General features: G+C 38.4%; 1 protein-coding gene across 2 annotated transcripts in view; it reads left to right on the plus strand.

Annotated features, from left to right (window-relative positions):
* Window positions 1–12,190, plus strand: part of srgap3 (SLIT-ROBO Rho GTPase activating protein 3) — a 93,851-nt gene that overhangs the window by 18,631 nt on the left and 63,030 nt on the right. For both annotated transcript variants that reach the window (XM_084426368.1, XM_084426369.1), the window contains exon 2: window positions 9,286–9,463. In XM_084426368.1, the coding sequence (XP_084282494.1) occupies window positions 9,286–9,463 (178 nt within the window). The remainder of the gene's footprint in view (window positions 1–9,285; window positions 9,464–12,190) is intronic.

Here is a 12,190-nt window from a genome sequence, read left to right on the forward strand (position 1 = left end):
TTGATAATAATAAGAAATGGTTTGTGAGCAACAAATCAGCTTAATGATTGATTTCTGAAGGATCATGTGAGTCTGAAAACTGGAGTAATGGATGCTTAAAATTCAGCTTTGCTATTACAATTTACTATTATTAAAATAGAAACATTTAATTTAAATTGTAATACCATTTTACAATATTAGAATTTTTACTGTGTTTTTGATCACATACATGCAGCCTTGTTTTGCATAAGGGTTTTCTTAAATTTTTTGACCTGTAGTTTAGATGCTCTGATTATGATAGTGAATAAAAAGCTAATCGTAAGAGCTTTTTACATTGTAGTTGTGTTTCTGATTCTGTACTCCATGATAGCAGGATAGTTATGATCTAGCTGTCTGCACTTATATAACCACACATCAAAGGTTGTTCGCTCTGAAGAATGATGCCACTTAATGATTTGGGCATTATGGGGAAATGGCATCATATAAATGCCATCATGGCAGCTGAATATAATGTATATCAGTCCATTATAAACATAAGCATAAATCTGTGGCCATTTAAAGTGACTCTAAGAGTTCTGTTGGGCTGATGATGGACTGCAAAGTCTGTTACATTTAGGAAGATAGTTTAAAGCTCAAATGTCACCCCTAGTTCTGTTCTCTGGAGTGCTGGACCTTTTACACAAGAAAGGTCCATATCTCGCACCCTATGTCTGTTCTCACCTTTTCTTATATTGGGTTAATCAGGTAACTAATGAGCTCCTAAGGTCAGATTTGCTGCCATTATGAATGGTCGTTAATAGAACCGATGGGGGGCTTTATCAGATTCAGTTTGAAGTTAATTGCCTGCGGCGTGTGTTATGTAACCTTCGGTGTGAACTCTGCAAAACTGCTGCAGTGGACTTGCTTTACAGATGGCTGAAGAAAAGGGATGCTGAAAGGTGGAGCGAGAGGGGAAAAACACTGTCAAAGATTTAAATATTGTCCAGCAATGACCCCTGCTTAACTCATGCTCACTCATTCATCTTGTGGTTGGGCTCTTATTGCTAAGCAGTGAACAGTGATTGGAAAAGATGCTGATTTAGCTACTATTTGCTACAAGTTGTATGCCTACTGTGTGATGCATTGGTGTAGAATTGCTGAATAATATGGATTACACAGTTTTTCCAAGGTGTCTGGTTAAATTAATTATTTAAATGGACTATGCCCTCTGCAATGTGGTCATAGGTTCTTGACGATATTATCCTCAGAGAACACTTTTAAGGACAAATGATGATTTGCTGGTACTGTGGATTTTTTGGTCATGCGGTATTGCTGTAGCCGTAATGCTATGCTATCCATGGTAATGCAATGGCATTTGAGCGGATATTCAGGATTGAGAGGCAGGCCCGGTTCTTGGCAGATGTAGAAGGTTGGGCTGGCAGAGAGTGGGCATTTATCTCTTAATTTCACTTTAAATAATAAAATATTACCATTTTCACTTTTCTACTGTCCAGTGAAAATTCTGAAAGAAAATGCAATGGAAGCCTAAGGCACAATCCCAATTCTCTGTCTTACCCCTTCCCCTTACTCCTTCCCCTTAGTTTTGCACTCTCACGTGAATGTGCAAAACTAAGGGGAAGGGGTAAGACAGAGAATTGAGATTGGGCCTAATTACGAACACAACTTTAACGTGCAAGTGCCATTTCCCACAGAACACAGTTTTCCCATTCCACTGTACAGTACTTTTGTTTTTCAATGTAAACACGTGCTGTATTGGTTAGCATTAAAGGGTTAGTTCACCCAAAAATAAAAATTCTGTAATTACCGTAATTACTCTCCATAATGTCGTTCCAAACCCGTAAAACTTTCGTTCATCTTCGGAACACAAATGAAGATATTCTTATAAAATCTGAGCGATTTCTGTCCCTCCAGTGATTGCTACGCAACTACCACTTTGACGCTTCAAAACGTTCACAGAGATCGTAAAGCGAATCCATTTGAATTGAGCGGTTCAGTCCAAATTTTCTGAAAAGACGAAATTGCTTTACGCTGAACATATATTTCATTTAGGCTTTTATTCACATATAAACATTCATCAACTCACACATCAGTTGTGGTAAACAGAAGCTCAAGCATGTTCGCTTGAAGTGCGAGTAACAAATGAGGTTCATTCTTGCGTGTTACGCAGCATGTTTGAGCTTCTACAAAAACCAGTGAGGTTAATTCTTGTGTGTTGTGCAACGTGTTTGAGCTTCAGCATGAACCAATGAGGTTCATTCTCGTGTTATGCAGCATGTTTGAGCTTCAGAAAGAACCAATGAGGGTCATTCTCGTTACGCAGCATGTTTGAGCTTCAGCTAGAATCAATGAGGTTAATTCTTGTGTGTTGTGCAACGTGTTTGAGCTTCAGCATGAACCAATGAGGTTCATTCTCGTGTTATGCAGCATGTTTGAGCTTCAGAAAGAACCAATGAGGTTCATTCTCATGTTACGCAGCACGTTTGAGCTTCAGAAAGAACCAATGAGGTTCATTCTCGTGTGTTATGCAGCATGTTTGAGCTTCAGAAAGAACCACTGAGGTTCATTCTCGTGTTACGCAGCACGTTTGAGCTTCAGCAAGAACCAATGAGGTTCATTGTCGTGAGTTGCGCGGCATGTTTGAGCTTCAGAAAGAACCAATGAGGTTCATTCTTGTGTTACGCAGCATGTTTGAGCTTCAGAAAGAACCAGTGAGGTTCATGCTCGTGTTACGCAGCACATTTGAGCTTCAGCAAGAACCAATGAGGTTCATTGTCGTGTGTTACACAGCATGTTTGAGCTTCAGAAAGAACCAATGAGGTTCATTCTCGTGTTACGCAGCACGTTTGAGCTTCAGAAAGAACCAATGAGGTTCATTCTCGTGTGTTATGCAGCATGTTTGAGCTTCAGAAAGAACCACTGAGGTTCATTCTCGTGTTACGCAGCACGTTTGAGCTTCAGCAAGAACCAATGAGGTTCATTGTCGTGAGTTGCGCGGCATGTTTGAGCTTCAGAAAGAACCAATGAGGTTCATTCTCGTGTTACGCAGCATGTTTGAGCTTCAGAAAGAACCAGTGAGGTTCATGCTCGTGTTACGCAGCACATTTGAGCTTCAGCAAGAACCAATGAGGTTCATTGTCGTGTGTTACGCAGCATGTTTGAGCTTCAGAAAGAACCAATGAGGTTCATTCCTCGTGTTACACAGCACGTTTGAGCTTCAGCTAGAATCAATGAGGTTAATTCTTGTGTGTTATGCAACGCGTTTGACCTTTAGCATGAACCAATGAGGTTCATTCTCGTTATGCAGCACGTTTGAGCTTCAACTAGAATCAATGAGGTTAATTCTTGTGTGTTATGCAACGCGTTTGAGCTTTAGCATTAACCAATGAGGTTCATTCTCATGTGTTATGCAGCACGTTTGAGCTTCAGCAAGAACCAATGTGGTTTGTTCTCGCGTATCAAGCAGGTTTGGTTGAGCTTTTGTTCATGGTCGCTGATCAGTGTTTATATATGAATGAATAAAAGCATAAACTCAATCTGTTCATCATAAAAAGTGTTTGTGTCTCTTCAGAAACCACTCAATTCATATGGATTAGTTTTATTATCTGTTTATGAACTTTTTAAAGCTTCAAAGTGGTAGTTGCGTAGCTATCAATGGAGGGAACAGAACTGGCTCAGATTTTATTAAAATAACTTAATTTGTGTTCCGAAGATGAACATGTATTAATGTAACATAATGCTGTACAGTAGAAGTGTACAAATTAATCATGCCTTCACATGTTATTTAGAATACGGTGACAAAAACAACCTTTTTTATCTGCTACTGATACATTTCCTCTGATTAGATTTCACTCCTCTCTTTGTCCAAGGCAAGTGTTTGCCCTTTTACAGCACAGAGAGTGTCTCATTGACACAGCAGCATCTGAGTCACTGTGTATCTAAAGAGGATAATCACTGTGTGTAATGAGCGAGAGACTGAGGGATATATGGATGAGTAGCACCCACGATAAAAAGATAGACACTCTTTAATCGAATCTAATAATCCACAAATCCACTAGTGGAATGATTTGGAGGCAGTGAGGGTTAAAAGGCGGAGAAGACTCAAAGACGGGCTTGTCTGAGAAAAAAAGACCACAGAACGGAGAGCTTTCAGCGTCATATAAAGACCACGTCACTGGTATTGTGTTGCAGTAAAACTCTAAGTGCTTATTACATGCTGGAACCATTTGGTATTGATTTATTTTGCATGAAAAGGGCCTGAGTCTCCAATTCACCATTGTAAAAAGGTGAATTGAATGAACTCTTGTGGAAATGGCACATGGAAGTATTTCCAACAATAAGTACTTGTTTAGACTGCAAGGGTTTTGTGAGATGATGCCATAATTGAGAAAGTTTCTCATTGTGTCACAAGCACAACATGACTTGGCCTTTCTTGACTGTTTTGAGATTGTGCTGCTGCTGGAAAAACATCATAGACTTACATTCTAGAAGGAATCTGAGCCATATTTAGGGACCAGAATATCATATCATTGTGGGTGGACTCTTTTGGCTTTAAGTGGTTTCTAGGGTCTTCTGGATGCTAGCAACCACCCATAACACCCTAGAAACTCCATAGCAATGTGCTAAAAACCACTCAGAATACTTAGCAACTGCATTGCAACCATCCATAGCAGGGCTGTGTGATTAATCGAAATCGTAATAAAATTGCGATGTGAGAGCATGATTTTTCCACTAGCCCCCTAGTGTGCCATCTGAATGCAGGGTGCAAATCTAGAGCAAAACCGAGTTTTACCGTTTCCACATGAAAGAAAGCACAGAAACAGGCAAGGTGAATTCAGGGCAGGATAAGGACTTGGCCAAAAAAATCAACATCTGTGGTTTGGGATTATTGTGGATACAGGAGAGGTTATGTATCATAGAGACAGGTAATTTGCAAGATCTGTCAAACTATCGTTGCAGCAAAACAGAGTAGGGGCCATTCACACAGAATGCGTTTCTCCGGTTAAAAACAGGAGACGCAAGTCTAGAGACGAATTTTTAAAAAGTTGAACTTTTAGCTTGAGCGCTGGCGTACAACGCTATGTCATGCACGAGATGCTGCAAAAGACACAAGACGTGAGTGCAACGGAAGACATCCATCTAGCGCGCTTACATAGAAATGGCTCATTCCAAATCAGGTGAACAAAAATCCATAATGCAGGCATTTTCAAACTGCGCAGCACACGAAAAGTGTTCAAAAAGGCATAAAGAAATAACCAACCAACGGCATCATGTTACATTTATGCAAAGATATGGTGCCTGCAAAGCTGGCTTCCAAAGAATTATATGGACAAGTATGTGTGTAAGGAAGTATTGTTTCAAAATCGTGATTAAAATCAAATTTGCAATATTTCTGACAGTATTTTTTTATCCATATCGCACAGCCTTAATCCAGAGTGGGACCTTTGTATTTGCATGAGAAAACACCACTCACATTTTCTTCAGAAATCGCTAAAATCTTGTTGTGTTAGTTAGACAACTGAGGAACAAACTATTTAATTTTTCCCAGATGGAATCTGTAGACCTTTTTAACATTTTCTGTGCCAATTTTTGGAGAAAAACTGCTGAGTGGGTGGCAACACTGTAGGGTTAAGCATGATAAATTGAGTTAAACAAAGCTGAGAATACTGCAGTCTTAATGGCAGCTGAAAGCATGATCAAATTAGACATGATATTAAATAAACGAACTCACTGAACAAACTGTGAGTGGTGGGTGTTTTATGAAAGATTGTGGATCACATTACTCCTCAAATCTGGGAGAAAACACAAACTACTTCTAAACAATTACCTCCAATTTTAAGTGGTGTACTTAATTTTTCCAGACTGCTGTTTTGTTCTTTTATTTAAATAGATTGCTGACTGCTCTTCAGCTGAAACGTCGGACCAAATACTTGTGTACAAATGAGACAATTAAAAAACGTTACCAGAAATTGTTATGCAATCAGTTAATTAATTGAGTTGATTAATTAGCCAAGTTTGGTGCTTTTTTTCCTCAACACTACCGTGCACTAAAGAATACTTTTATTCAGCAAGGATCCATTAAATTGATTAAAAGTGACAGTAAAGACATTTATAATATTACAAACGGTTATTTTTTTATTATTGTTTTATAATTGTGTGTATCGTTTTACATTTACATTTAGTCATTTAGCAGATGCTTTTGTTCAAAGCGACTTACAAATTAGGCCTAAATTAAGCGAGTCATTGTGAATCAATACAGCCAAATAAATACAGCCTTTCTGAGCGTAAGAGACTTGTACAGACCACCAGTGCTCCGCAGAACCACAGCTCTAGACCAACACCTACTGAGAGCACGTCTTGTGAGTTTTAATTACAAAGAACATTTCTGGAAATCTCTATAACACCCTATTTCAAGTCCCCTCATAGACAAATGGACCCACGCCTCAGATGGAAATGGTTTGGGGGTAGGGGAAGTAAATGACGCACAGTATATATGATAATAGATAGTATCTTGATAGATAGTTTCTGTTAGAAAACCTTTAAATTAAAGGTTAAGCTTGTTGCCTGTATACTTAGATGATCTTCTGTGTATTTTTGGCTCTTTACCCTACTTTTCATACTCTATAATAGGGATCCATCATCTCTATTTATTCAGATGGCTCAGTCATCATGTTTTGCTAATATGAGAGACAGGCTATTTGTTTTCATTGAAATCAGATGGCCTCAACTCGTGTGTTTGTTTTTAAAGTGTAATTCAGGGGTACGTCGACCATCGAGTGACACAATCGTTCAGCTATTTGCAAGCAGAGCTTGTGACAGAGTTCGGACTGATCAGATGAGGGTATTAAATCCTTCTGTTAAGTAATTCCTTGCTTCTAATGTAACCGGTTCACAGTGTTATACAGGGGCCGAAGGGACGTCAGGCCAAAATTCACAGCATTCCTCTTCTGAGAGCAGCTATGAGTTCCAGACATCAAGTGAAGCCACAGAGTGATCGCAGCGCACTTAGAATCCTCTTTCTTGTGAATAATTCTGTGATGGCTTAGGGTCTCTGTGAGAAGCTCAGTTACTATGTGACCTATTTTTCGGCTCTCGCACTGTTGCAGGTTTTTAAACCTGCTCCTTTTACAAGAGTATTTTCAAAAAAGTCCTGCCTGCCATTCATGCGAAACGGTGTCAGATGTTTCTGGGTTGTTCCTCTAGGCTCTCTTGTTTTGTTACACGAATACATGCTGAGAAAAGAGTTTGTGAAAAAGCAGAGAGAAAGAATGAAAAACAGAAAATGCAGGAGTTTTCAGGGAGTCTTAGTGAACGGTCTCAACCAATAGGGGTTTGTTAGTTTTCTTCTTCTTCAATAAGCTAACTCTAAATAGGGCCCACATGGGTTTTAACTGCAAATAGTGCCAGCAGGCAGTAGCCCTCATTTCTAAAGGAAAAGCCAGGTTCAGTGGTTAACCAAAAATTGAAATGCTACACTGCGGTTCGGTCAACCCAGCACAATATCACAGGAAAAAAGGAACGCACTCCCATTTCAACAAGTTTTTGCAGTTGAATGTAATTGTTAATTCTTCTCTTGTAGCTAGGGCTGCATGATATAACAAAATACAATCAATGTGTTTGTGTAAATCACGTAGACTGCGATTTATTTAAATAAATATATTCGCTACTGGCTCCAGAGTGGCAGTACAGCCCATGATACAGCGCTTCACCAGACTGCGAGCTGCCCGCATGTAAAGTGCCATGTTTCACTCTGAAACATGTCCATTTGCCCGCAAACCGCCAAACTAAACGCTCAATGGTCCAACAGGGCAAATAGGGTCCAACAGGGCAAAAGGCACACCGGGGTAAAAGGCGCATTTGATTTTATTCTCCTCTAAACAACTTGATGAAAAAAACTTGCCGCAGCACTTTCCTAAACATCCGTGTTTCACGACGCATGTGGAAATGTGGCTGATCCTTGATGCAGTCACGAGCAGCAGCGCAAAGTTGATTCTGTGTTAATTTGATCTTAGTTTTTCCAATAACTTGGAAAAGAATGGTATTTGAGGTAAAAAAGCACCCATGCTGTTGGGGCTGAAGTCACAATAATTAACATGATGATAAATATCTGGCTATCATGCAACCCTATTTGTAGCTCAGAAGTGTTGTTGTATGCTAAAAAGCCCACAGAATGCAGTTATTTGACACTCTCGACAGCTTGACTGGGCTAGCTCTGAGATGTTGCTTCGTGTTAGCAGCAGATCAGAATTTTCGAACCGAGCAGCTTTACTCAAGTCGATCGATATCGCAGTGGATTTATTTTATTTCCAGTAAAGCTATCTACGTTAAGTTATGTTTGATTGTGAGCTTTCTTTTGTGTCAGGCTTGATTTGCTTTATCAAGCTACTTTTTCTGTTGTCTAATTGTTCTGTTAACCTTAGTGTGGGGAACCAAAATAATGACATTTTTCTTTAAAGGAAGTCTTTGAAGGAATAGAGGCCTTTTGAAATGGCACATGAAAGAAGCTTTGCTTTAACACTGTAGAAACTGGCTGCCTGAGGGACACGACTTACTGTACAACCTACATGTACTCCGCTGTTGTGTTAGTATAATTCTCGCTTTTCTCTCTCTCTCAGGACTGAGGGAACAGCTTGTCAGTTCAATAACACACTGTTTGTGGCAGGAAACCTTTATTTGCAATTAACTGCAAGTCAGTGATTTTTCTGTGAAAACAGGCTCTGTTCTTAAATATTAGTTTATCTAAATAGCAGCAAGTGCTACAACACAGAGAAGGCAAAAGGCATCCATCCATCCAATAAAAACAAAAACTAGTTAATCCAGTAAACCTCACTAATCAAGTGGATTGTGGGATGACTACTTCAAAATTTGTATCCTCACATGTGGATGTTTGATAAGGAACAGCTGTACAGCTGTGGCCTAAAGCTTAGATCATGACAAAACAAGTGTGGATTTCAGTCTCATACATTTTTTATTAAAGGACAAAGCACAGGTCTGACTTGGTGTTCTGAATTTGAAATTTCTCAATTTCCCTTTACCAATTTGCATACAAATTTCCTATTAAGTGGTAGGTTATTTTCCTTCATATCTATATTGGATGGATATATACCCTGGGATGATGTAATGTATTCGTATCCAGTAGTCAAGAATGACTGGAATAATCGTGGAAATTCTTTGGTCAGTAGCTGAATGGATTAAATGGATTCAGCCAGTTTGAGAAGAGAACATCTGAAGCTAACTGCTTTTGTATATGTACACAAAGAGATTTGTGCTGAGTCAAACTAATGTGTTTATGTGTACTCTGTTGCTCAGAGATCCGTAATCAGTTGGTGGAGCAGTTCAAGTGCCTGGAGCAGCAATCAGAGGCTCGGATCCAGCTGTTGCAGGACCTGCAGGAGTTTTTTCGGCGCAAGGCAGAGATTCAACTGGAGTATTCTCGCAGTCTAGAGAAACTGGCCGAGAGGTTCTCCTCAAAGATTCGTGGCCCGAGGTGAGGCTTATTTGATATGTGCAAGTGTGAATAGTTCAACAAAAATGTGTATTTCTGCTGTTATTTATTATTTTCCTTGGAACACAAATTACAAATGCCTGATACATATTTTAGCTCCTCTTGCCAAAAAAACCACTACAAAAGTTAGTGAAAAACGACATATTTCAGCCTGTTTATTACACAAAGACTTTATTTTGAAGACTTGAAATTAAGCAAAACAGTTTTATGGACTAGGGTTGTCACAGTACCAACATTTCAGTAGTCTGTACTAGGGCTGGGCGATATCATTTTCCCTTAACAAAATAAATATCTTAATAGAAAAATGTATTTCTTAGTTTCTACAGTGCTAACGGGTGATGTTGTGATGTAACGCGTTTGTGTTGCCTGACTTTGATAGCACGTGTCTTTAGCACAGTTTGCAGTGCAGGCTGCAATATTAATAATAATACATGTTTTGTCTCTTAGAAATGCACATTTGACAGTAGCTTGAGTTAGGATGCAGATGTAAATTAATGTTCATTAACAAAAACTGTAACGGGTAAAAATTTTATTAAAATTAACCATTAGTCTTCCATAGTAGCATACATTTAGATCATGATAACCAGTTAAAACCAAGCATATGCACCTCACTATCATGTTAAAATGTAACTCTGTGGTTTCTATGGTATTTGAATGAAAAACAGTAATACATTTAGTATAAAGTTTTTAATTACTCTTTTAATACATTTAATACATGTCTACATTAATAATATAATACAATTCGATATCAATACCATGGTGCAGTTAGTGTTACTACAGTAAATCCATGGTAAATGAAAAGTCTTCTGACTGTATCGTTGTGCACAGTGTTTCTCCTGTTTGTCAGCGATGTTTCATCAGCCTTTAAACTAGTTTAAATCACAGAGACATTTATGTTCTTTGCTGAATTCAAGCACTTCTCACTGGATCTCACAGTGCTGTTTAGTAGTTGCATGACCGAGACCGATCATCGAGTAAACGCATCTGCTATAGTAAGCTTGTGCTGTGCTGCCGTTTGAACTTTGAGCCAAGCGGATAAATCAGAAATCTGTCAATACAGAAACTTTGCAGTGTACTTAGCAGCAAAACTAAACTTGTATTTAGAGTATGAATGGGTAATAAACAGAAAGCAAAATAAGAGCCCTTCCTTTATAATAAGGCTGTCAAGCTCACTGAATTCTACACTCTCACGAAAACTCATTATAATAAAAAAAAGCTTAATTGTACATTGAATCTCCAATTTACATTGTGTTTACACTTTGTTGGTTATAATGAAAGAATTCGTGAGCATGCGTTTTCAGCGGAACTTACTGACTAGCACCTCTGATTGGCCATTGCATTCCTGCACTCAACATATATGACTGTGATTGGCCACAATACTCAACGCTTGTAAAAACACACTGTAAATAGAAACCTTTGACGCAGTATGTACCGAAAATAACCGGTAATCGTTATTATGGGCACTGCAGAAATACTGGTACCATCAACTTTTATTATTTTTTTGTACAGATTAATGCTGGTAGTATTAGTATATTATGACAACCCTAGTGTGGACTATTTCTATGATGATTTTATGATGCATTTTTGGTCCTTGTTTGAGCTTGAAAGCCATGTTCACTATGAACTGTTCTTGTATGAAAAAGAGCTGCATTAAAGTTTATCTTAAAAAATCCTATTTAGTACTTGATGGAAAACAAATGACACTATAAAAGTTTCAAACATCATGATTTTAGGTATGTGATTTTTTGGTGAACTGTTCCTTTAATTGCGCATGCCAGATTATGTCTCCTCTTCATTTCTCAGTCTGTTTCACCATTTGTCTCAGTGCTCCTTCAATCAGAGCAGAAATTGCTGCTGGTAGATTTTAATCTCTCTCCTAGGGCTGGGCGATTTGGCCTAAAATCAAAATCTCGATTAATTGAACATTTTAACTCGATTACGATTAATGAACGATTATTTTTTTTTATTTTTATTTTTTGCCCTCATGGTTCACTTACAAGTTTTTTACAGTAAATATGCTCACATATTACAAGTGAGAGATTTTTGAATGAAGGGTGCATTACTTGATTTTAAAATAATTGAAGGAAACACACACTATCTACTATGATTATTTATTGAACATCAATGTTAAACAACTTAAATTAAAGCACACATTGTCAGTTATTTCTTTCCATCTTCTTGAACTCTTCTCATACTGTGTGGCATTTGTGAACGCTTGTGTTAAAGACATTTGCTTTGCGGAGGCACTTGTTGCTGGGCGCTTGTCAGTAGGGCTGTCAATCTTCCTCTATAATACTATTCGAATTCCATTCCTTATTTTATTTAATATTCGAATAATATTCGAATATTAAATGCTCAAATTCATCCTATTATTAATATTTACGACATTACAGTCTTATGGATCGCCAATGCCAATGCGTGATGTTGATCGGTCTCATATCTTCATCGTGTCAGTTTGTCTGTTATTGCCTTTTGGCGAACAGCTGGTAAGCCCCGTGACGAGGAGAGAGGCAGAAAATAAGTAATTCTTGCCTGTTTTAGCGGCGGTTCCTCGGAGAGATCGTCTAGCTTGTTATTATATTCGAATTTCGGAATTCGTTCCAACAGCCCTACTTGTCAGTCTCTTTTTGATTTTTTGAGCCATGCACTGTTCATAATCAGTAACGTGATGGTGCTCCGAGTGCTGGAACAAATCGGTGGTGTTACCTT

Source organism: Rutilus rutilus, assembly GCF_951802725.1.
Source record: "Rutilus rutilus genome assembly, chromosome: 12".
NCBI lineage: Eukaryota > Metazoa > Chordata > Actinopteri > Cypriniformes > Leuciscidae > Rutilus > Rutilus rutilus.